Source organism: Heliconius melpomene, chromosome 19 (assembly GCF_056956725.1).
Source record: "Heliconius melpomene rosina isolate 202511_hmr_F chromosome 19, ASM5695672v1, whole genome shotgun sequence".
Taxonomy (NCBI): Eukaryota; Metazoa; Arthropoda; class Insecta; order Lepidoptera; family Nymphalidae; genus Heliconius; species Heliconius melpomene.
Genome location: NC_140407.1, coordinates 16,751,609 through 16,777,597, shown reverse-complemented (window position 1 = coordinate 16,777,597; position 25,989 = coordinate 16,751,609). Strand labels below are relative to the sequence as shown.

General features: G+C 39.3%; 2 protein-coding genes across 5 annotated transcripts; one reads left to right on the top strand and one right to left on the bottom strand.

The window, feature by feature from the left end:
• Positions 1-1,212: 1,212 nt before the first annotated feature.
• bdl (borderless) lies at positions 1,213-11,924 on the top strand. Of its 2 annotated transcripts, none has more exons than XM_085202639.1 (9): positions 1,213-1,520; positions 7,669-7,894; positions 7,980-8,261; positions 8,550-8,740; positions 8,821-9,039; positions 9,496-9,724; positions 9,808-10,014; positions 10,807-11,082; positions 11,287-11,924. In XM_085202639.1, exons 1-9 carry the CDS (start codon positions 1,329-1,331, stop codon positions 11,505-11,507), a joined length of 2,043 nt encoding a protein of 680 aa, XP_085058765.1. In that variant the 5' UTR covers positions 1,213-1,328; the 3' UTR covers positions 11,508-11,924. The 2 variants fall into 2 exon arrangements, with proteins under 2 accessions (XP_085058765.1, XP_085058766.1); XM_085202640.1 differs by having other exon boundaries at positions 1,217-1,520; positions 11,240-11,304.
• Positions 11,925-16,811: 4,887 nt separating this feature from the next.
• On the bottom strand, positions 16,812-25,687 carry LOC146529058 (protein phosphatase 1 regulatory subunit 14B). Of its 3 annotated transcripts, none has more exons than XM_085202669.1 (6): positions 25,556-25,687; positions 20,010-20,159; positions 19,012-19,137; positions 17,700-17,792; positions 17,570-17,611; positions 16,812-17,478 (listed from the first exon to the last, which is right to left on the bottom strand). In XM_085202669.1, exons 1-6 carry the CDS (start codon positions 25,583-25,585, stop codon positions 17,437-17,439), a joined length of 483 nt encoding a protein of 160 aa, XP_085058795.1. In that variant the 5' UTR covers positions 25,586-25,687; the 3' UTR covers positions 16,812-17,436. The 3 variants fall into 3 exon arrangements, with proteins under 3 accessions (XP_085058795.1, XP_085058794.1, XP_085058796.1); XM_085202668.1 differs by lacking the exon at positions 25,556-25,687 and adding an exon at positions 23,411-23,590; XM_085202670.1 differs by lacking the exon at positions 25,556-25,687 and adding an exon at positions 23,411-23,548 and having other exon boundaries at positions 20,010-20,179.
• Positions 25,688-25,989: the final 302 nt, after the last annotated feature.

Here is a 25,989-nt window from a genome sequence, read left to right as displayed (position 1 = left end):
TTTCGTATTTTTGACTGAAATGCATAAAGGGACACTTAAAAAGAATAATAGAAAGCAATTTTTTTTTTAAATTTCTTGTCTGTCTGTATGTATGGTTACGCTAATTTCTGAAAGTAATGAACCGATTTAAGTAAAACTTTCACCAATTTCTTTGTTTTAACCCAGCTTAACATCTAAAGTTAATTCAAGGTATGAGTTTGCCTGCAAATACCTATATAGAAATCCATATCTATACTGACTACTTATTATAAATCTGTATTTGTTTGTAATTAATCTGTATTTTAATCAGCTTTCAAGATAAGGAGGTTCTCAATTAATTATTTTCGATTCGATTAATTATTTTGGATTCGATTTCGATATTGGATTATTCGATTCGATTTGGGTTTTTTTTGTAAATTGTGTGATGATTGCCATCACAGTTATTTTACAAAGAATATTATTAATCCTTACCCAAATCCATAATTTAACATTTAAGGCTGTTTCTGAACGAGTAAATTAAATTATTCATTGACATCAACACATTTGACTCTCAGTCAATTCTGTTTATTAAATGAATAATTATGTAGTTCAAACGGGCAAAGCCGCGGGGGGCCGCTAGTCAATCTATAATTAGTAGTCAATATATAATTATTGATATATTATATAAAAAGACATGTTCCCACTGACTAAAGTAAGACGCACGCACAGCCGTAACCGCTGTGCGTAGAAACGTAAAATTTGGACAGATGTTTACTTTCGTATTCTAGACATCCACTAAGAGATTTTGTACATTACAAAATTTTAACCCTAAAGGGATGAAATAGAGGTTAAAAATTTATATGTTTTTTTTTTAAATCGGCACCAATTTTTATATTATTTGAAATAGGTACTTAAAAATATTTTATTGAAGACGTGGTTTTTTAGAATTCACCCCAATGGTGGAAATAAGCAGGCGAAGCTGCGTGAGTCCACTAGTTATTAATATATTCTAATTAATTATGAATTATACGCCACCACTGCTTACACTGCGTCTGCTCTCAGAGTAGAAAAGATCATTTGAAATTTCATACGAAAAATTCTACATAGGTATATTATATATATTTATAGGTATATTCTCAGTTACAATTCTGCGCTGAAATAGATCTCTGGAGACAACCGAAGAATGTCGACAGCGTGCGACGAGCAGGTACTGGCACTGGCAACGCCGCCCACGCTCAGGTGCTCCACCGGCAATCGTGGCATTGCATTGCATTGCATGTTGTCACTCGCGACCGCGACGACGACACGGCAATTAGCGACGCCGAGGGAGCGCCGCATTCGCGCGCGCCCCGCTGTCCGCGCAGGTCGTGATGGCACCGGAGCGAGCTGGAGCCGCGCCGGCGCTGGCGGCGCTGGCGCTGCTGGCGAACGCGCGCGCCGCGCTGCTGCCTCTGGACACGGAGCGCCTGCACGCCAGTGTGGGTGGCTACGCGGTTATGAACTGTCACCTGGACTTCCCGTTTGGAAATGAGATACCCTATCATCTACAATGGGACAAAGATGTGAGTGTTCTCGGCTTCGAGCTACGTAGTTAGCTATTTAATTAAATTTATTATTTATATTAATTAAATTACTGTGCACCTATAATTAATACTAAATTCCTATTTCATACCTTATTTAATGTATCAATTTAAATAACCCTTAATGTCATTTTGGTTACTCTCAGTCTGTTTGAGGCACTACGCATACGCAGATAATGTCACGCCTGATGCAAGAGACGCTATCTGCGTCTCAATTCTACTGTTATTAAATAAGCACGTTCTTTTCTTTTCATCGCTAATGATACAATAATTTCTATCTAATAATAATAATAAAAGGATAGAAAAATTATATCTGTACCTACATGAAAGATAGCTCGGTTCTGGCGTCGCGCGTCGTCGGTGCGGCCGAAATATACAAATTATTTAAAATATCGATAACTACTGGAAGTGAATGGTAATAGCTCAAGGCTTAATGCAATTACAAAGTTGGTAAAAAAATAACATAATTATAATTTTTAACAAAAAATACCGATTTCTTCAATTCTAACTGGATCTCATATTCAGAACTTAACCAACTTTCAGCAAACTACCCTTGCTGTACGTTCTCTCCAATAAAAAAAGAATAATCGAAATCGGTCGGGTTGTCGCACGTAATACCTACTAACTTAAATATCATCCACACCATCTGGATACGTGGCACTCCACTACTGTGCGGTTTCGTAGAAATTTCCTTCCACGCGCCACCGAACTGTGGAACGGTCTACCCGCGGCAGTGTTTCCAGGTTGGTACGATATGGGTACCTTTAAAAAGCGCGTCTATCTCCACCTCAAAGGCCGGCAACGCACCTGTAGCTCCTCTGGTGCTGCACGGGGTCGTGGGCGGCGGTGATCACCATCAGGTGACCCTAACGCTCGTTTGCCTTGTCCTTTTATCATAAAAAAAAAATAAATAACATAACTACTTAATGCAAATTTAACACTTATGTGATGTTCTCATGGATACCTGCCATTGTCATTTATTAATGTTTCCTGAATGAATACCTTCATAGCGTCGAAATACGCATTTCTTGCGGGCCATATCTGTTTTCTAAGTAAATATAGAAATATATTTTTATCAGGAAATCATGGGGCCGTAGATCTGAGTAGGTATATGGTTTGATTTTCATCCGGGTATCTCCAAGCTTTCCTCAGATAAAGAGAAATGGTCTGCGAACAATTTAAATTTTAGTGTGGTGAGGCGGTGAGGCGGTGAGGCGCTGAGGCGTTAGACTCACTTCATACCGGTACACGAGTGGGGATCGTCACACGCATCTACAGAGTGGTCCCTGCTACCAATATTCATATAAAAGTGGTGTTTGTAAATTGTAGATTGTTTACGTGAACATTGGACCTGGCAGTGGCGTAGCTAGGGTATTTGCTGCCCGGTGCGGCTTAGGAGATTTGATGCCCTTTAAAATGGTCTAAGGTCTAAAAAAACAAAGTGATCATCGACTTTGATGAGTTCAAAAAAAAAAACGTGATCGTCGACGTTCGTGAGTTCTAAAAAAAAAAACATGATCGTCGACTTTGATGCCCCTTTCCTTTTGATGCCCGGTGCGGCTTAAGGGACTTGATGCCCTTTAAAATAGTCTAAAGTCTAAAAAAACAAAGAAAATCAAAGTAATCGTCGACTTTGATGCCCCTTTTCCTTATGATGCCCGGTGCGACCGCACCGCTCGCACCCCCCTAGCTACGCCACTGGGACCTGGACTAGAACTGTACCAATTCTTATTAAATATACCTATTTATGATATTATTTTCAGTCATCAGTTTTATTAATATAATTATTTACGACATCACAGAACCCTCAACAATAACATCGTTCTCTACTGTACGGGCATCACCCTTCCTATTCCCATGTATCATGAAGTCTAGTAATTAAACATTAACGAAATATTACCATTTCGCTTTCAAAAATATTGACGGAGTGATCCCGGGCCCGGCACAGTAGCTAGTAGTAGCAGTCGTTCGGCCGGCTCAAACCGGGACATTGCGTGCGGTGGCAGGTGGCAGGTGGCAGGTGACACATACCGACATATTAGGTAAGGATAGTAAGGCGGGAGATAATCAGGCTTGCGAGGCTTCTCATTGTGTATTTGAGCAGAGTAGTTTCAGAAAGCATATGTTAATAAATCGATTATGATCCGGCCTATTTACTTTTGGCTAAGATTTGTCGTGGGGTCGGGTTCGTTCGTCGACTGCTTTGTAGTGTTGCCAGGAAACCCACAATGCCCCAATGAACGTAAATGGCGAAGGTGACAATCAAGTAGATATATGTACATATGTGTACCTCTTAATAGCAGAGATGATGTCCATTTGTTCCTATTCATTATGTGGTACGTACAGTGCAGGCGAGGTGTAGGTCAGACCGGGGAGAGGCGGAGGAGGGGAGGTGTGGGGGGGGGGGCTCGGCGCTCCCACTGCGTCGTCAGCTGTGTCGAAACACTTTTATTATGTGTCCACTTATGAATACCTACAAGCTGATTGTGGACAACTCATACATTAACTCCCGATTGTAGTCTCACAGTCCTCATCGATTGTTCTGTAAAGTGATAAGAGACGAAGTTGCGGGTAATGGAGACCCGCGACCGCATTGCGGTTGTGCTGTTTGACGGCGTTGTCTCTCCTCACTTCACTTCACTTCAATAATAACATCACATTTCATGAATCTATTATTGTTCAGAGTAGAAAACTTGATAATCCATATCAACTAATAAAATAAAAACAAACATTTTGTTTTGTTGAACGTCTAATTCATATAATAGAAAATATAAGTACGATTTGAAGAATATTTTTTATATTGGATTTATTTAGCCCATTTATCGAAGATGTTGAAAAAACTGCAGAACTCGAGAGCTTACGTGCGTAAACGGCTAAGCGGAGGTGTTGAACCCTGGCTCCCTGGCACCGCGTGGTGTCCGCCGTTGTTCCTCGGCCGTACCAATAACAATCAACCCGCAATAAGGTGCTACGCGTGCGCGAGTGTACACATTGACTTGCTTAATTAAGTACAATTCATTTGTACTCGTATGTAGGCGTCTTGAGCCTCTAGGGGAAAGGTGCTATTGTTTCATATTGCTAGCTCAGTTTATGCTATTTTTGTAACATAATTGTTTATATAGGTATCCGTATATATTATATGTAATAATACTTATCCAGTACTCCTGAGGTGGGCAAACATATAGACGAGGTGCGTGGGAGAGGGCCGACGACTGCGTGAATTGGTCGGCTCAAGGAGGTGCCTCCGTCGCTGGTGACATTGCTACACATTAGGCGATTACGTAGCGCGGTCCGGCTGCGGCGGGCGCGGCCGATTATCCTGTTGAATGCGGGGACGGGAGTGCGGGGGAGGGAGAGCGGGCGGTGAGGGATGGGGGGGGGTGATCAATATTGTCTCGTGTCTAATACACGGGACTGGAACTCGCGACGTGGTATTCACTTCTGAGGTGAACATTGTTGGATCTCGTTAGCGGATGAGGAGGCTGAGCGCGCATCGCCGCCGGGAAGAGGCAGGAAGCGCTATAATTTAAATGACCTACTATTTACTAGGCATGATGAAATTATACAAATCTTCCGAACGCCTCGTCACCGCGACACTGAGCAGTCCTTAAGTTGTTACTCTTTATTAATCTTTCTTGTTTTTGCATTTATGAGAATTTATTTATTTTAGATGATCAACTAAGTTATTGCTGTTTTTTTATAAGACTATAATATTATTGTGATGAAAACATTACATATAAATTATTCGAAGTATTGCCCATTGCTAGCTACAACTTCTCCTATCTTTCTGGCAGAACTTGAATACCGTTGCGATAAAAGTGTTCGTCATTTGAGGAAATTCACGAATGAAGTCATTTTTCCATGTCTTCATATACCTAAGCAGAACTTTTGGAACAAGTAATAATTAACCGGACGAGACAATAAGTATCTGTAGAATATAGCGGCCGGGGTCTGCTTGGCCATGTCTCTCGGCATTGTGGCCGTGCAGCCGTGCAGCCGTGCAGTTCTCGGCAGCAGATAACAGCCTGATTGACCAACAGCGAAATCTATGTATTTGAGATTGTTTCCATCTCCCTGGTCTGGCAAAACAAAGGTCAGATCTGATTTCGTTTCGGAATTCATAACGATAGGGCCCACTTCCAAACCCAACCCCAAAACTACCTACTACTACTTAACACCCAAATACTACTTACTATCCGTATACTCTGTCGCCCAACTTCGGTGAATGCGGGAAAAAATAGATGATGATGTGATGTGAGTGATGCGTGTGATGACTGGTGATGGAAATGACTTGATGTTACATCCTTTAAAGAAATAAATCATTACTTATTTATCCCATTCTTTAAATCTCAATAAGGAAGAGATCGTCACTCGTCAGTGCTATAAGTTGAACTATCGCAAAAATAGTTTTACTGTTGTTAACTTTGCTGTTGCATACTATGGGTACCTTCACAAAGTTACTTATAGAATTTTCATTCCACATTCATCATTTTATACATTTTTTAATGTGTTTTTTTTATTTTTTAGGCGAATTCGGAGTGCAAAAATTATTACCGTAAACATTTATTATCGAGCCAAAGTGCGGCGTAGCATTCCGCAACAGGAAACGCGATGGCTCGAATTCACGCGGAAAGTGTACAATCTCTCTTCTTCTCTTAATATTCCTCCCTGCAGTGCGTACCTACTTTGCTGTATATAAAGAGTAAAAGCGTCAGCGCTCCTTTTACGGGAACAGCATATGGGGCAAAATATTTTAAACCTAAAGAAATCTCAACAGTTACGCATAGATACCAATAAAGTAAACACTTACTACTACAAAAATAATATTAAAAATTCATCTTTGAACTTTATTGCCAATGCCTGTGTGTGTCGCTGCGGTTAGGTTTATGTGTGCGTGCGTACTGCGTACTGCGTCGTCCTTAACAAATGGCGTTTTATTTTGCAACAATAATTTAATTATTTATTTTGTTTGAAAAACTATTACACCACACTACATTTTTGGGAAAAAAATAATAATAATTGTATTAGGCTTTTATAGAGTAGTTAAAACTATGGTTTAACTTGAAGTGGTGCTGACAAAAACACTGTACAGTGCTGTGTACATACATAATTACATATACATGTTTTTTTCTCATGAAATAAAGAAAAAACATTTAATATAATGGCTGCTCTGCTGTAACTAAAGGTAGATTAAATTCATCGTCGTATCTTCATAACTAAACACCACAGACACGAGGTACGTACCTTTTTTTTTACTTTTTCACAAATTATCAGCCAATAATTTTATTTTTAGCTCTTACAGATATGACAGTTATAGCTGACGTTAAAATAATCCTTATTATCTTTTTAGCTCCACGCTGTATCCGGTCCTCCGCACTTCACAGGTAGGTAGAGAGATAGTTATAATAACTCCACTGAGGAGTCGGGCGATGTCACAAGCAGAAGACCTGCATAATAAGAGCCCGTAATAGTAGCTCCCCTTTCCAGGTATTCCACCATAACTTTTCCTTCAGTGTCCCAAGAAACGGACGCTAGACACTGTGGAGGGGCAAAAGTTCCCGGAATAAAACGACGCAAGTCTTCATCACGACTCACCAAGATCAAGATGTCTATAGCCGGATAAACGCTGCCTGGGCCAAATGGCGGGAGGTTACAGGTGTGATCTACGATCGTAGGATACCAGAGCTTCCACCGACCGATTCTTTTATACGGCAACGAATACTGGCCAGCACACTCAGGAGCTTTACATCACGGAAATGAACACGATCTGACCGCATACGTGCTATCTTCATAAGAGGAGGTCTGGGAGTCCGTGACGTAGCAGATTGGAGAAGCTCCAAGAGCAACGCTGGGGATAGTTTGGCCACGTTACTCGCCGGCATAAGAACTATGTCAGATGCAAGTACCTTGCTATATCAGTCCCTGGAAAGACACGTCCCGGATACCAAAGGAAACGCTGTTTGAATGAAGATGCAGGATATGAGAGCCAATGATATATCCACTGTCGGCCGTGCAAAGTGATGTAGGAAGACAGACCATGGCAATAGCCGGCACTAATGTCAAGAAGAAGTTTATGCATAATATAAGTATAGAGTCAATGGCATTTATTTTTGTATTAATATGTTGTTAGGGTGAAACAATCTTCTCGTGGTACAGCGGCGATGGTGAGCCGCGCGTCGCCGACCGCTGGGGAGGTCGCGTGAGGCGCGCGGGCGGGCTCGGCCTGGGCGGCGGCTCCGTCAACGTGAGCGCCGTGCGCGAGACCGATGCCGGCCTCTACCGCTGCCGCGTCACCTTCCCCAACCGCACGCCGCCCACCCGCAACAACGGCACCTTCTATTATTTAGACGTCGATGGTGACAATTATTGACATTTTTAGATAAATTCACTTGAATTCCCACCATCTTCGTATTCATTTCACTTTATTGATTTATGTCGTAGGAGGAAACTTGATCGTCACTCCCCCTATGAACACTACGGTACTAGAGGGAGAGCGCGCCGAGCTCGAATGTTTGCCAAAGAGTCCAGAATGGGCTGTGCAATGGTATCGCGAGGGCGTGCCGGTGGAAGCGCTACCAGAGTTAGCGTTGAGGACAGAGATGGCCATCAATGGCAGTCTGGTTATACGCACGACCGTAAGCACTGACCTCGGAGAGTACGAGTGTCGCATCAGTGCTCTGGACGGACAAGTGCAGAGCACCACTGCCTTCTTAGATGTTCAATGTTTGTATCAGCTGTAATAATATATGTATCCCGCACACAACAAGGCAGGCAGAGGGAATCTAGTGATAAGACTTAGAATAGACTAGAATTTTGGAGGCATTGCGTGTTAAGGGGCGGAACTACCCCGCGCTTTGCCTATGCCAATAGAAATATAAATTTTAAAAAATATTTCACTTCGACTACAGTTCGGGAATCGAACCCACAACCGTCGCGTTGCAGTCACACCCTTGTGCCACTGCGCCACTACGGCCTCAATGTAATAATTATATCTATTATGTTAATTTTCAGATAAAGCTAAAATTGTTCACTCTCCAAAAGAAAGATATTTACCATACGGGAAGGCGGCGAGTCTCGATTGCCACTTCAGTGCTAACCCACCTTTGACTAACTTACGTTGGGAGAAAGATGGGTTTTTGTTCGATCCATATAATGTTCCCGGAGTTTTTTACAGCAGAAATGGCAGTCTGCTTTTTAATAGGGTATGCATTTTTGAATATATATATTTATTAAAATATATAATTAATATTTTCAAAAACGATATTAAGTATTTTTGTACCAGGTAGACGAATCCCACGAAGGACTGTATTCATGCACTCCGTACAACTCTCTGGGTAGCGAGGGTCCGTCGGCCGGCGTGCGAGTGCGCGTGCAGCGACCGCCCTCGCTGGCCGTGCGCCCGCAGCCGCTGTACCTGGTGCGGCTCGGAGCCACGGTCACGCTGCCGTGCTCCGCCGCTATAGAACCTCACTACGCGCTGCCGGCCACACGCTGGACTAAGGTGTTTTGCATTTTTAATGACGGTTAAGTACTCGTATATAAAACATGAAAACACTTGTAACTGATAGTTGTCTTACGTAGAAAATTATTCATAACCTCGGTTATTAAAAATTAAATTAAGTCAGCTTTACTCTGTATCACAGAGCAGGCTAGGCAGAGGGAATCTTAAGACACTCCGTTCCCAGCTTTCCTCCGAATCCTGGAGGCATTGCGTGTTGACTGGTAAGGACTCAACGCCGCACTTTGCTTCGACACAAGAGCGAAGAAATGAAACTATAAATTTAATTAAATATTTCATTTCTTCGAGTGGGTATCGAACCCACAGACAGTCGATCTTACAGTCACACTATGAGCCCCTGCACCACAACTGGCCTTAACTCTAATTTTAAATAGTAGGTACATTAATAAATTATAGTATTAGTAATTTAAAATTTGATTTTATCGAAATGATGAACAGAAGGATGGTAGCGAGTTACCAGCTGGTCGCTATTCTTTAAATGAAGGCAACTTGACGATTAGTGAAGTGTCGGAGGAAGACCGCGGCGTGTACGTGTGCTCGGTGACGAACGAGGCGGACGAGCTGGCGGTCGAGACCGAGGTGCTCATAGAGAACGTCCCTCCCCGCGCTCCTTACAACCTCAGCGCTCTGCCTTCTCTTGAGTCTATCCACCTGTCGTGGGTAGCTGGTAAATATTAAAATTTCTTCTCTCTCCTGTTAATGTGGTATCTTATAAAAATGACTTCCATGATCATGATTTATATGTTAAAGGGCATAATGGACTCGACGTTGAGTACAACGTGTGGTATCGAGAGCGGTTGGACAGCGAGTGGCGGACTATGAAGATTCTCTCCCGCGGCGTAACAGACGCCACAGTGATAGGGCTGCGCCCCGCCACCGAGTACGAGCTGCGGGTGCTCTCACAGGACCACATCGGGGACGGACTGTTCAGCAAACCTATCTTTGTTCGAACTTTGGGTAAGTATAAGAACCTCTGGTGATATTTTAACTATCTCTATATATAATAAAACAGTAAAAATATTTTGTCTGTACATTTTGTATTTTTGTCTGAAATGGATAGAGGATAAAGAATAGAGGGGCACTTGAACAGAATAATAGAAAGCAAAAATATATTTTTTTAATTTCTTGTCTATATGTATGTATGATCACACTACTCTTCGAAAGTACTGAACCGATTTACTTGAAACTTTCCCAATTGCTTTGTTTTAACTCAACTTAACATCTAGTTTGTTTCATCAAAATCGGTTTATTAAAAAAAAGTTATAGCCATTTGAAGGAACTCAAGGCATGAGTTTGTCTGCAAATATAATAAATCTGTATTTGTTTGTAATTAATCTGTATTTTAAATCGACCTTAAAAACAAGGAGGAGGTTCTCAATTAATTATTTTCGATTCGATTAAGTATTTTGGATACGATTTCAATATTGGATTATTCGATTCGATTTGTGTATTTTTTGTAATATGCAATCATTACAGTTTCTTTGCAAAGAACATTATAAATCTTTACCCAAATCAATAATTTAACATTTAAGGCTGTTTCCGTACGAATAAATTACATTATTCATTGACATATACACATATGACTGTCAGTCGATTCTGTTTATTAAATGCCGAAGCCGCGGGGTGGCCGCTAGTTATTAATATTATTATTATAAATATTAATCAACTCGCAATGCCTCGGAAAATGCGGAACGGAGTGTCTTACTACTGTTCGGGATACAGCGTGAAGCTGATTTTTCTATTTTCTAGATCCTATGTTGGAAGAAGGGGAAAGCGCCACAGTTTTCGTGTCGTCAGCGGTCACAGAAGGCCCCACCAGCACGGCGATGGGGGGCCCCACTGGGGTGGCGGCCGCCGCGGGGGGCCCCGACGAGATGTCGGTGAGCGTGCGCCTCATCGAGGAGGGCGCGCTGGTGCGCTGGCGCCGCGGCGGCGACGCGCGCTGCACTGTACGCTGGTACGACTCGAGTGCGCCCGAGCGGCGCCTCCTCGCCACCGTCACTACGCAACAGGACTATATACTTGGTGAGAAGTCACTTTCTACTATGTTGTCCGTCTGTCAAGGGCGAGTCTTTCATGCTTTCATATAAAACGAAAAAAGTATAGAAAACCGAATTTAATATGATCATGTTTAATACCAAAGACAGACAAATATAATAGTTAACTACATTTTTAATAACAGGTACATTTCACAATACTCATAAACCTCATGCATGCATGCACTTGCAGTGAGCGAGGTGGAGGAGGGCGCGAGCTACTGGGCGCGCGTGGAGTGCGGTGGCGGGGCGGCGGTGGGGGGCGGCGGCGTGCGCGTGCCCGAGTACGCGCGGCTGCGCGGCGTGGCGGCGGGCGCGGCGGCGGCGGCGCTGCTGCTGGCGGCGTTGGGCGCCGCGCTGTGCCTCGCGCGCCGCCGCCTGCGCCCGCGCGCGCTCGACAAGCGCGAGCGCTGACGCAGGACACTAGCGTAGCGCAGTTATTGTCAATTATAGTATTAACTAATTGTACATAAACAGAAGTCTTTTGCTTTTTTAAGCAGTTGGCATAGTTGTTGGCGTTTTCAGTAATTTTTAAACTTTATTTTATCTAAGTTTTTTACCAATTTATTATGAGAATTGTTATATTTCGGCAGAATTTTTATTTTCTTCTTATGTATTAATTAATATTCTATATTTATTTAATTGCACTTTGAATTTATTAAAAAATATATTAGTGTTTTGGACGAGCGGACAGTCAAGGACGTAGTTATTCAAGTAAGTAGTGGTAGTCGGTGCTTACGACATCCGCGTCACACCAATGCTACCACTACGGATGGACCGAGGTCTGGTCGGGGAACGCAACTTCCTAAAAATAAACGTTTTAATACTTAAGTTGTTTTTATATAATTTCCTTGCCTTCCTTAAAAATGATTAAGAATGGTAGTCCCATTAATCATATTTAAATGTTTGTTAAAAACTTAATATATTAAATAATAGCGGACCCGTGCGGCTTCGCCCGCTTGTACTCTACTAATATTTATTAAATATAATGTAATGCAGGATAGCTGCCAGCAAATGTAATAGATTGTACCATTGATTTGAAAAGAGCAACTGTTGAGTTTCTTGTAAATAAGTAAAATACTCTTTATTGTACACCAGTTATAACAAGTACAAAGATGTTCATAATTATTGATATGATAATACAATATTATGATAGTACCTTATTGCTAAATGAGCTATGCCGGCTCTTCTCGGCAGAACTGCCTTCCTAACCGGTGGTAGCTTTTTGTTCATATATTCATTCGACGATTCAAAAGTGCTTGTAATACCTAGTCTATTTGAATAAAGAATATTTTGAATTTGAATATACATATTTATCAAAATATTTTCACTTTTCAATAGGATTAGTAAAAAAATATAAGCCTACATAATCAAAATGAGCCCAAACAGAATAATAAGTAGAGAAAAATCTTATTTGAAAGAAATACTTGGGTAATTGATGAATGCAAGAAAATAAGTAAAAGTAATAAGGAAATTCTTAATTTGAGGAAAAAATCCTAACTAATTAAAAGGAACAAAACTACTAAATAAACATAACCAAAGAAAAATATTAATTAAAAAACTAAACAAAACCAGCTATATTATCGATTTTATATAAGATAAATACATACATACATACATAGCTTCACGCTGCATCCCTAGCGGGGTAGTCAGAGAGAACGGAGCGCCAAACACTACGCTCTCTCTCTCTCTTCATGCCTCTTCCGCTTCGTCCACTGTCATCAACCTCTTCACACATGCCCTGATTATATTTTATTTTTAACTAAAGGAAATTCTTAATATTAGAAAAAGTACCTAAAGTTTGCCGTGCGCGCTGTTATATACTAGCCATGTATGTAATAACCCTTACTCCTGTAATTCCATATTTCTCTGTCAGCATCTTTTGCGAGTCTCTCAGATTGAGAAGAGTATCAAAGTCAGTCTCAATCCAACGACTCACGAGCACGGTAGCTCAAGGGTCCCATTGTAATATCCCATTGTAATTAATTATAATTAAGTAATATCCTTTTATAGTTAATAAATATCCTTTTATAATTAATAAATCTTTTTTTAAAAAGACATCCGCGTGGGCCCCTATAACAGCGCGTACTAAATATTTTTTTATATTAAATAATTATTAATTTGTGCGAACAATATATATATAATATTAAATAAAATTCCAAATGATTAAAATTACGATATTTTAAGTGTATAACATCGGTATAGATAACCGAACTGAGATTAATTAATTATATGCAGCAAATAATTACATAAAAAATAATAGTAATTCGAAAATATATAAAAACTAGCGACCCCCTTGCGGCTTCGCCCGCTTTTACTACTGGATTATTTATATAATGTATGTTTGCAAAGCAATAAGATAATGTGAAAATTAATTAAACCCTAATGCAACCCGCATTTTCGTAGTTTCAATAAGGATTTTCCAATTGTTTTACTCCTTTTTTAGTAGGTACCGTAATTTTAAATCTGTGCTACTAATCTTTTCAAGTACTTATTAAAATATATTTAAATGACTATTTTTAGATAGTTAAATGACTATTTTTAAACGGAAGAAATTATAAACAAAAACCTACCTACTAATAACTACTACAAAAAATATGAAACCAAATATATCGCGCTGAAATAATACATTCAACTCCAATTATCCAATACGTGCAAACGCATCTAAATCTTCGTTGCTATGCCTCTATAGCGGGCGGGTTTTTTTTTAGAGCTTGTGATTAATGTTGAAGAGGGTATTCTGTCCCTGATGAAAAGCAAGCACTAAGTGGCTGCCTGTGAGGAAAATTAAATAGAATGCATCGGCATGGAATCGAACCCGGGCCGCCCGCGTGGCAGGCGAGCATTCTACCACTGAACCACCGATGACTGCTCATGACGCGCTTGTATAAGCAAAACGTCGCGGGGCGCGTTTCGCAGCAAGGATGTTTTGATATTGTAACAACTTCTAAAGTACTTATTAAAATGAAACTATGAATTAAAATGAACAGTAAAAGACAGTTTTGATCTACATTAAATGGCCAACGTAACTAATACACTTATTTATATGCTAAGAGTAAGGGATAAGTAAAACTTGAGTCGGCACAGCTGATGAGTCAACGGCGTGATGTATCAACAATTAAATGCGGTTTTCTCTAAAACTATTCGCAATTTCGAAATAGTGTAAACAGCAAATTTTATCTTCGTTTAACGTAGAAAATTAATAAAGTATTTTAAAGGATAAGGATTAATACCATTATGGAAAAATATCCCTCACAATAAAAAATATATTGAAATTACTATTTTTAGACAGAAATATGATCACTACACGTTATCCTTAAAAGATAGAAATATACTCTCGCGGACTTTTTTGTAGATCTTATTAAGAGGAACAATACTCCAGTATTATTTATTATTTTCATGTAGTACTTACCATTAAAGCAGCGCATGCGCGAAAGTGTCTCAACGGGTAGGACTTTATACACATTTATCGTATTTATGTTAATTTACATAAGCATGTACAAATAATAAACTATATATAAACCTTCCCTGAGAAATACTCGACCTAATGGTGATAACCGCATAAAAATCCGTTGGGTGGTTTAGAAGAAGAAGAGTTAGAAAGTTCAGACAGACACGAAAAGCGACTTTGTTTTATAAGATATAGGATAGGATTTACAAAATCATCTTAGTCGGTCATACTATACCACTCGTAGGCTAGGTCATTTGGAATCAGTGACATCTTAATTATTTATTAGAATGTTGTACAGTAAACTATAATTTCCATCAAGATGAAATGCTAAAAGTGACTATTATATTTATTTTCATAAGGATGAATATCAAATTAAAGAAATCATCTAATTTTTGTTAATGTATACAAATCTATATCGGCGCGCGCCATGTATGCATTAAGCAAACTCACTTTGGGTGACGTTTTCTTAAAACAACAAACTTTGCAAGCCGTTGCTTAGCAACGCGTAGCGACGATTGTTATTAACATGGCGGAATAAATTGCATGTCAAATTAATTATTTTAATATATTGGTATATATCGAAAATATTACAAATCTGAGAAAAAAAGTATCCTATGTTCATCCCGAGACTCTCAAGTATCTCTGTACGAGTATTTTATCACAATTAAATTAGCGGTTTGGCCCTGATTGCGTAAAAGACAGACAGACAGACAGACAGAGTTACTTTCGAATTTATAATATAGGTATGGAAGGTATGGATCTATGAAAATAGTGTTAGTTTAGAGGGTCAATCCTAATAAACCACGAAACACGTGTTGAATTAAATATTTTCAAGAGTCAAAATTTCAAATGTTATAAAAATCGGTGGCTATTTAATTTTTTTTCCATACAAACTTTCAACCCCTATTTCATCTCCTTAGGTGTGTAATATTGCAAATTCCTGTCTTAGCAGGCACCTACGACGTTCTATAAATAACTCCTCCAAGATAAAAAGAAAGATTCCAAGCACATGTAGTTTCTGAGATTTCATGAGTCAGTGACCTTTCGATTTTATATATATAGAGAAGAGACCTTTAATTTAGTTTTAAAATTATAAATTTTTTTAGATATTTTTATATCTTGCGGTAATTTATTGTAAATATGTGCTCCTTCTTAAATACGGTTAAATATTTTTATTTTTCTCAAGAGATTTACATTACTTACATTATTTACAAATAAGTTACTTACAGAGAAAATTACAAAACACTAAGTACAAAATATATATATCGAATAAGTAAGTACTAAGTACGCGTACACATACAGAGCACAGAGCATGCAAACAAGTATGAACATGTTGTTAACAGTTGAAATGACAGCAACTAAGGCAGGTGACACATTCAATGTTTTACTTATCATTTACATTATTCTTATTTTACTTTGTTTTGTTTAGTATCTTGTTAGGTGAAATATAGTGTAGCATTGTATTGTAATAAATACATACATATATTAGTTATGACATTAATGCACTATTTTGTTATATATTAAATATATTTTAGGAGAAATAAAAATAAATAATATTATTTTTACCAAATTGGTTCTTGTGTTTGGTAAGTATAAATTTTTTCCTCGTCTAAGTGATCTTTTTGTCCCTCTATCTGAATTGGATAATTCAGTAAAAAATACTAAATGTACAGACAAAATATTTTTACTGTTTTAATATATAATAGAGATGTTAATGGCTTAAAATGGAGAAAGAGTTTTATTATTTTATTTTGAATAATCAGCGAAGATTTTAAAAGCGCTAGGCTCCCTCTACTACCCTGCTAGATGCGGGATACAGCGTGAAGCGAAATAAATGTCAAATTGATTTAAATCCGAATAAGTAATTTTTATACATAATAGAGATCCTCTAGCTCTATAAATCTTATTTAAAGCCCACAATGTTATCGTTTGTGATTTTATTATTATAATGTAAAGTTATTTTACTGATATTTTATTGCTAAACCTTATTAGAATTATGGTACAATAAAGTTGTAATAATATAAAGGTTGTAATAATAAAAGGCATGGAATTGGCAGTTCGCATTCGTTCTTTGCCTGTGCCTTGACACGTACACTTCTACTTCACGACACAGTGGTGTATAACAAGAAATTATTAAAGAGATAGGAGTGAAGAGCTGTTTCTTTTATTTAACTACCCGGGGAAGCTTTTAATAATGTATTGTAATACTGCAGCTATTTCTACAAAGTTAGTGAATATATACATAATTATTATATAAATGAAAGATATTCTTAATAAATCGCTTTATTACAAAAGTCTATCATCACTCGACAGCAACATCCAGACTAATCTCTAAGTCGCAAACTGCACTAATCCTACGAGCAACCTTCACCTATCGAATGAGGTTAACTTACCCTACTACTTACTTGTTGTCGCAGCTCTCAACTCGTGTTACTTATTACAGCTTGCAAATATTATTTAAGTAACTACTTAGAAAATTGTTTGTATCTTTTGAGCGTATATTAAAGTAAACAGAGTTAGTATATTTTATTAAACGAGTTAACAAACTTTACAACACGTTTAAACAAAGGCTTAAAGAAAGAGTCACACGCAGACTGCGTTCATACAGCGCATATACCCCGCTACTAACACAAATGCACTATATATACGAGTATACAGGCCGACAGGACCGCTCATACATATATCTTTATAAAAACTACTTAGTGTAACTTTTGGTATGGAGCGGGAAGTGACGCGTGACGTTGTACGATGATATGTCTCCAGCGGGCAGCAGCTCTCGGCCGCCTTCTCTGGCGATGTCCATTTGAACGCGTAATCTACTCTTATATTATATATACCAACGCGGAACTTCCCCGCACGAGCCTTCTGAGATTTGCTCCTACTTACAATAACTTAAAGAGTTTTCGCCTTTTCTAACAAATCATTTATGAATTTCTGAAAACAAATAAAAACAATTTTATAAATAATGCACATGAAATTTGTCTCACAAAGTTACAAAGAATATATAAATTAAATTGCAACTTACATGTACATCTTTCTGTGGTTTCTTAGCGTCTGCTAATAATGTCTGGAAACAATTAAAATATCATTTACTCAAAAACAATATTATAAGCACTTCAGAGTCGTTAATGAATATAAGAATAGCAGGAGCTCACCGCCAGATGTCGCCGCCTTATCTCGTCGCTGTCCATGTCGAGCAGCTCGTCCACGTCCACCTCCACCTCCTGCGAGTCGGCGGCCGCGTCGCTCTGCAGACATCACAATTAACACTTATTCCTGACGAGACGAGACGAGAGGGGAAATAACTAATCAATGTTCGCATTTCCCTCGTCTAGTAAAACAAAGCGCGATAACAAGCAACCACTGTAGAGCGATAGTAACGGCAGGCAGTACCCTATATAGACCGAGAGAACCTCTTTAAAAAGTTTTACAAAGACCGCCACAAGTCTTCATCAACCAAAACTTGTTGTGTACTCACAGAAGCCCCATGGACGTCGCCTACGCACACTGAGAGATGTATCCTGATATATACTCGTCTAAGAAAGCACACGGCATACACACTGTGTCTCACATTTACCCAGGACGAGAAAGAATCTCTGATCGGCCAGGGATGGGGAGGCGAGGCTGCAGCTGCATTACAGCATTTCGCACGCCGTCGTGAATGTGAATTCGGAACGGGACGGGGGCAGCGACTAAACACATTGTGGAATATAACTTAAAGATGGCTTTGAAAGATGGAAGAGGAACGCAGCGGTCATCTCTTCCACCACAGCGATCATGCCTTTATCGTAGTGCAAAACTCCTCACGGTCCAGTCAATTATTATAATAGTTTAGTATGTAATTATATGTACATTTAGTATTTTTCACTGAAATGGATAGAAGGGCACTAATAGAAAGCAAAAATATATATTTTTTAATTAATTGTCTGTCTGTCTGTACGTATGTATGGGCCCGCTAATCTCTGAAAGTAAAAAAAAACTATACTTATAATAAATCTGTATTTTTAACTGACTTTCAAAACAAGGAGGGGGTTCTCAATTACATATTTTCGATTCATTTATTCGATTAATTATTTTCGATTCGATATTCGATTAATTATTTTGGATTCAATTTCGATATTGGATTATTCGATTCGATTTTTGTAATATGCAATCATTACAGTTATTTTACAAAGAATAACACCTTAGATCTAAGTAAAATTTTATAGAACAATGTTAAGTTAAAAATAACATTTTCTTATAATAGGTATTAATTGTATGTGTAAAAACAATAATGTAAGTATTATATGTGATAAAATAATTAGATATAATAATAAAGTAAAAAAGGGTACGGACCAACCGTCTGTAATACTGAAATAAATAAATAAAACAAGCTTTTAAAAACGAAAAGCCTATAAAATGTACGAAAAGTGAATAATGGAGTTTTTTGGCACTCAGTTTATACCATGTTAAAACGAAACAACCTACCGGAGTTTCGTATAGCTTCTGGAGCTCGTCGTAGAGCCACATCTCAACAGCGAGGCGTTTCCTGATCAGTGCCATCTGGTGGCTCCCGTATTTAGCTGTTAGGAATTTTTCTCTTCTCTCCTTCACCTGAAACATGTTACAATTTTTTTGAATAAGATATGAACTTGCATATTACGATTACTCAAACAAAAACCGGTCAATTGCGAGTCGGCATCGCCCATCTCGGGTCCGACGACAGGCACTCCTTAAAAGATAAATATTCCACGCGATGTAAGTTTTATAGCATTGTGCGCCGTTATCCACGTGCTTATAATGTGAACTAGTCCTATACCTATATGTTCCATATTACAAAAGGGTAGCGTTTTGAAGTTATTACATTGTAACCCAGTTTTGTCACTGCAACGGAAGGGAGGTCGAAATATAGGAAAAGGGCGCCTGGGGATCCTATATGGTATCTTAAATTTTAAAAGTTTGAGTAGCTGGGGGCAGTCAATATTGAAATAGGCTGCTAACTAAGGCGTTGCACAGGGTAATACGTGTGTGTCACCGTTTAACAATATTATCTATATGAGGCAATATTATTCCCAGGTCCCTGATGTTGTCTACTTCCTGAAATGCCTTGCCGTCGATAAGATCCTATTAACACGACACCAATTACATAACCTGTCTCAATCGTGCTGCAACATAAGAACATCAGCTTCAGATTGTATAGTTCTGAGGTTATATTATAAAGCGTCGATTCATACCCCTTAACAACTCAATCAGATAAGGGCGAATCCAATTGTTACAGTTTCCCGCAAAGCCGTATACAGCTAGTTTGTCAACAACGTCTACATCATGGTTGTCAAGAGCTTGCTAGACTAGTCCATATTTAGGGAACCCCCTTACCCTACTGATTATACAGAACCCTAGGTAGGCGAGCCCGACTCACGCTTGTCCGTTTTTTTTCTTTTGAGGAACCTTAAGAGTAGTGGGAGTCTAGGATTTATTTTACTTACCTCGCCCTTATCGCTAAAGTTGACGTGTAATCCTGCTTTCGCGGGTGACCGCTCGGTGGGCGACAGTGCGGGGTGCGCGGGGTGCGGGGCGCGCGCCGCTGCCGCCAGGCCGCACTCCATGCCGCCGCTGCTGCTGCCGCTGCTGCGGCTCTGTTGGAGAACATAGAAACCTGAAGCCAGAGATTTCATACAAAGTATACGAAATTGCATAAAAAGCTATTAAATGCTTGTAACCTTAAGCATTGTGTTAGTAAATTTATTTGTAGAATTGAGGTTTGACACAAGTAGTTGTTAAAGAGGTGAAGAAATAACGCGTTCGTTGAACGCCGAGAATAAAGAGGGACGAGGACTTAACATCCGTTACCCCTCTCCGGCGACGGCGAGTGAGCCTGCCCCCCGCCCCCCTCTTTGAGGCGCGTAAGCCCACGTGAGATTGTAGGATTGGGAGATGGCTATCGCACTATCGCACTCAGCCGAGCGTGCGTCCTGCCCTCCGCAACCGCCGCCGGATCTACACTATCGTATATGTTATCTAACAAATAGTAAAGAGCTTCTTAGTTGTTCAAATTTTTGCTACAAGTACACACACAGTGCCCACACCAGAGCGCGCGATGCCAGACACCCCGTCATTAACAATTCATGTTGAAAATTGTTTTTAGTTTTCAATACTTATATGCACAAACTTAAACAAAACTTAAATGGTAGAAAATAATACTTCATTGTAATTGATGAAAAGAAAAGAAAAGGAAAGAAAATTGAAAAATAATAAGTGATTTCTTTTGGTAATGTTTTGAAAAACCGTGGAGTTCCTCTTTCTTGAAATTTTAACGTGCTTCAGTCAATTGTTATCTTTTCATAATATCGATACAAGGAATACAATGACAAATCAGCTTACCCGAATTACGTGATACTATCGCACTTTAGCTTTCTATAAGGTAGTATATGACAGTACCCACCGAAACCTCTAATACACCGTTCCAATTTCAGTATTGTATTAAGTTTGCGTGCATAATGTAAACTCATTTTGTATGAAACGAACTACTCATATAAGCTTGTAATATATTTTATTCCTGTGAATTACCTATAAATTTTCACTTTTTGGACTTTTTGCTTTATTATTATTGTAAGTGTCACTTCACGTCAAGTCACATGTGAACAAATTGGATTCCGTTTTTACCTTTTGAGGTTATTCTTCCTCCTTTTTGAAAAAAGAAATCGGTTAAAAATAACCGTTAGAGTCAGCGCTCTCGAGGCAAGTTTTACTCGTACATTAATATTAATAAAATATACATTTCTGTAGCTCATAGTATACCTAAATAGAATATTTCGTAATTAATAAGTGGAAATGATGAGAACACAGCGAAGCGAAGCGCATTAGCCAGGAATGAAGTAAGGCGGAAACGGCACGAGTGGTACTCGAGAGAGAGCTCAGCTCGAGCATCTGCTGGCTGCGCCGTGAGGGCCCGCGCCCGCCCCCGCCATCGCACATCGTATGAACCAGACAAGGTACCTAGTAACATTAAATAAGTACATAATATGGGGAGATCCGACAACTGACGCTCTGTATATACCACACTGAATTGTAAACGCAATTGTAACTCTCTGCTCTTTGTCTAAGAGCAAATGTCATAAGTAGAGTCGCCCTCCCGCCTTCCGCCCTCTCGCCTGACTAGACGCCTCTCTAAAAATATTTCTTTTTCGGAAATTCATAACCAAAAGTAATTGTTAGTAAAGTAAACATTACTAGTAATATATATATTTGTAGGTTGCTTGTGACGCTCACCGCGTTAATCAATATTTAATTAAATTGAAACTTTAAAAATTTAAACTTAGATTTTACATAATTAAATTAGTACTAGTTTAGTTACACAAGTAAACCGCGCGACAAGCTTTTATGGTCATATAAATTGTGTACAATGAGGTTATGAGTTGATAGTTTAAATTTAAGAGACAAATTTTATTTTTTCCTTTTCAAAGCGTTTAAATAAAAGCTTTTTCTAAAAATGATTTTTTGCTTTTAATTTATTATATTTTTACTCGAAAAACAAATTATGAAATAATAATTTAATACTTTTCATATAACTTACAATTGTTATTTGATGGTATTAGAGCGTAATTGATCCTTGCATACAAACGATTCCAAAATGTAAAGAAAAGGAAGACGAGAGGTGCGCCCTTGTGACGAGTTCAAAAGAGAAGATCAAAAGGAATTTATCAAAAAGGAACGCTTATAATTATTACTGAGTCGTTCATCTATATGTTCATTTAAAATATTAGTTTTTCTATCAGCTGTATAATAAAACACCTCCAGGTTAAGAGTACTTGTATAGTACCTTGCTTCAAATGGAACAAAGCGCGATAAAAATCTACCGTCTGGAACGTAGCCATACAAATGCATCTATTTTGTTCTTTTTCGGAGCTTTCTTACCGCGCTCTCGTGCGAATGACATGTTAAAAAATCACATATAAAATGTGCGAATAAAGAAATGTTCATATTTGTAAAGTAGCTTTGCTAGACGAAATAAAACAACAAACCTCGACACGCTACATCTCAAAGGCCGCCTCCCGGCCTCCCCGACCAGTGTCGCTGTAGAAGCCAACAGGGCACCATTAACCTCGTGACGGAAATAAAAAAACTATGTTTCTTTTTTTATGAGAGGTTCTGATTTTGGGATCCGGTTGAAATAGACTAAAGTCGGTACATATTTTGCTAAGCTGTGCATTACCAGGGCGATCTTTGTTTACAAGGAACAATGCTCCAGTGGCTTAATGTAACGAATGTGAGTTATTGTTGTGCAACACAAACGTCATGCGTGCACCACCACATCACATCACATCCAGATACTAAAACAAGAGCCACAATCTATATAGCACTTAAATAATTATCTGTAAATATAAATATGATTGATAATTGTTGACCTACGAAGTAGATAGATACGGGCAGGGCAACCGCTGTCACCGCCGTCATCGCCGGGATCTGTGGACGCGGTATATTGCCCGATGCCCAAACGTTAAGTTAATCCTGATTTATAAAGATCCATAACATTTTACTAATGATAATCTAATGTATTGAATTTTGCATCTTCTCAAAGGAACATTTTGCGTAAGCTTTGCTTAAATAACTGTATTTTTTCACAATGTCTACATTTATTTACGCATTAATTATATTTATTATAAAAGTCATAATATTTGAACATTGTGTGGCCTAACTCCCTCTCCCTCTTTATTTCATTTAGTGAAGACGCGTCATGAACCACGGGGCCCCGGAGCGGCATCGCCCGCGCTGTAATTAGACAGTCCGTGTCGAATTACCGTTAATAAGATAAGATATAACCTTCCCGCACGATGTGGATTTTCCTAAATAAAAAGGAAATTTATAGCTCGCAGTATTTTAGACTTACAAAGCTACTGGATTTTAGGGCTCCTTCTGGCGGATATTTTATACACATTAAAGTGGTCGTAGGTGCCGGTCGGGGCAGGTCAGCGCCCCCGCGACTCTTCAGTGTTCACTCGCGCACTAGTCGACACTGCGCGCATGCACTCGCAACGAGGCGTGGACCGCGACTGATGAGGGCGCGGGCGCGGGCGGGGCTGCGCGCGTCGCGGCAGGGCTCCGGCCGCGGCCGCGAGGCGCTCAAACGAACTTGGAGGTAATTGACCGTCCTACAAGGTCTTCCCTTGTTAAACGTAATCAATATTCGATTCCTAATTATTATTATGGGGAACTAATTAAGAGACAAATTAACTTTTTTAACCGCTAGCTAGGATTTTACGGAAAGATCTCTGGTCTTTACAATTTTCCACCGCAGTCAATATTTCCAAAATGAATACATCATCTCGGTTCCGGGGACATGGATGTTGTTAAAATGCAAAACGGAAAATTGTCTTTGTTTAATGCATTATCAGTATCAAAGATTAAAAACACAATAAATACATTATTAGTATTTTAAATTATCATTTAGGATAATAACATTTAGTAACATAAAATTCGTGTGAGAACACCGCGTAAAATCTAAATCAAAATATAATTTATTGAACTAGACTATTAGACTTCTGAATAGTGAAGTTACAGTGACATGTCCTACTGGAGGACTGGAGGCTGGAGGCCACCACCGACTCCGACGGAAGTCCTGCGCCTGCCAGAAGCACCGGCAACAAACTCAATGGTTGCTCTTTTTCAAATATAATCTACATTTATCTATACTTGTAATAGACTCGGTACTGATAGATGTCCGTCTGTTCATGGTAGATATATGAGATCAATTGTTATTGATGCTCCCATTGTAATAAATAGAACCCAAAAAAATATAAGATTTTTGACTGATTGTCTGTTCGTCTATGCGTCTGTGCGTTTGTTCACCTTAATCTAAAAAACTACTAAACCGATTTAAATGCAGTTTTCACTATTGTATTTTGAAAAACTTCCCTTAATATTTTTTTATTCCAATCGGCTCGTAAATAAAAAAGCTATATTAATATAAAGCATTTTTTTCGAATGAATAGCTGTAGAATATCTGTTTTAAAAAATTGAGTAAAAGTTTAATTTGAAAGGTTCCGTACCCAATCAGTGAAAGTGAACTATCACTGTATTACTACGACTCCAGCATCCGCTCGTCATCGTGCTTTCATCAGATGTTCCAGATCTTCAATTTTGATATGTTAATGGAAAATGGTCAGGGATCAAACCCACAACCGTCGCGTTACAACCACACCCTTGTGACATTTCATATAGTGATGACTGACTGCCGCTGCCCCATTAGGCGTGGCAGGGGAGTTCTAAGGTATTAGTACAAGTGAACCCTATAACAATCCACGAGGCGATTGAAATACAAAAACATACTAATCTCAATAGACAAGACGGTTACAGTACCAAACTGTTACCGTCGCACCTACTGGACGTGACAACGATCTAATAAAGCTGTTAGATAACAATGGAATATAAACAAAATAAACAGTTCTGTCCGCGGCTCGGTGTGGCGGGCGAGGCGGGCGAGGCGGGCGAGGCGGGCGAGGCGGGCGAGGCGGGCGAGGCGGGCGAGGCGGGCGAGGCTCTCCGCGGTGACCTCTCAGCCTCTGCCGCGCGCCCCGCGGCGCACATACATAATAGTGTCCCTGATATTACGTCCCGCGACGCAATCAATTTTAATTTTATTTAGTAGAGTAAATAGATATTATTCAACCGAAATACGCACCACCCACACTAAGTGCAGATATTTCTCAAAATCTATCAGCAGATTGTCTCACTTTATATTACTTAGTTTGATAAATTAGTGATATTTACAAAACACTAGTAAATAAAAAGTATCATTTTAAATCCTAAAACTTTAAATAATTAGAAATTGAGTTCCACTGATATACTGATATATATTTAATAGTTGTTATCTCTATAAACAAGGAGAGTCCTGGGCGTCCACGTAGGTCGTCGCACACTGGCCGTTCTCGTTGGCTCCTTGCTAAGTTTTATATATATAAAACTTTGAATGCATTCAAACGTGGGTTCTATTAAACAATGTGAAGAGGCAAAGATATGGGGTGATGTTACTCACGCCGCTCCGGAACTTGAAGAATAGCGACATGAAGAGGCGGAGGCGGACAATGCGCTCTGCGGCCACTCGCGGCCTCACTGCCGGGAGTGCCGGGAGCGCCGCGAGTGCCGCGAATGCCGGGAGCGCCGCGATGCCGGGAGCGCCGCGATGCCGGGAGCGCCGCGATGCCGGGAGCGCTGACGCGCTGTTAGAATTGTTTACTTGTTTAGTGGCGCTTTGTTACAATTTTTTTGTTTATTTGAAGGCTCACTTCTGTAGCATTGCAAATTAATAATCATATGTTTATTACTCGCAACGTAATAGCCACAGAATGATTTAAACAAACAAATGGATGGTACGTGTCCTTTGTACATTATCGAGCTACTCTCAGCTAATTTATCAGAGCCACATCGTACTGTAATCTCACACGGGGAGTGTGGTGTGAGAGTGTGCTC

Bases quoted from the DNA above. Each gene is read 5' to 3' on its own strand.
- bdl (XM_085202639.1), top strand. From the start codon at position 1,329: ATGGCACCGGAGCGAGCTGGAGCCGCGCCGGCGCTGGCGGCGCTGGCG. The intron at 8,262-8,549 runs GTTTGTATCAGC...GTTAATTTTCAG, and splicing joins TGCCTTCTTAGATGTTCAAT to ATAAAGCTAAAATTGTTCAC. The intron at 11,083-11,286 runs GTGAGAAGTCAC...ATGCACTTGCAG, and splicing joins GCAACAGGACTATATACTTG to TGAGCGAGGTGGAGGAGGGC.
- LOC146529058 (XM_085202668.1), bottom strand. From the start codon at position 23,458: ATGTGTATAAAATATCCGCCAGAAGGAGCCCTAAAATCCAGTAGCTTT. The intron at 19,138-20,009 runs GTAAGTAAAATA...AACATGTTTCAG, and splicing joins ACTTTAGCGATAAGGGCGAG to GTGAAGGAGAGAAGAGAAAA. The intron at 17,479-17,569 runs GTAAGTTGCAAT...ATTTGTTTTCAG, and splicing joins AACCACAGAAAGATGTACAT to AAATTCATAAATGATTTGTT.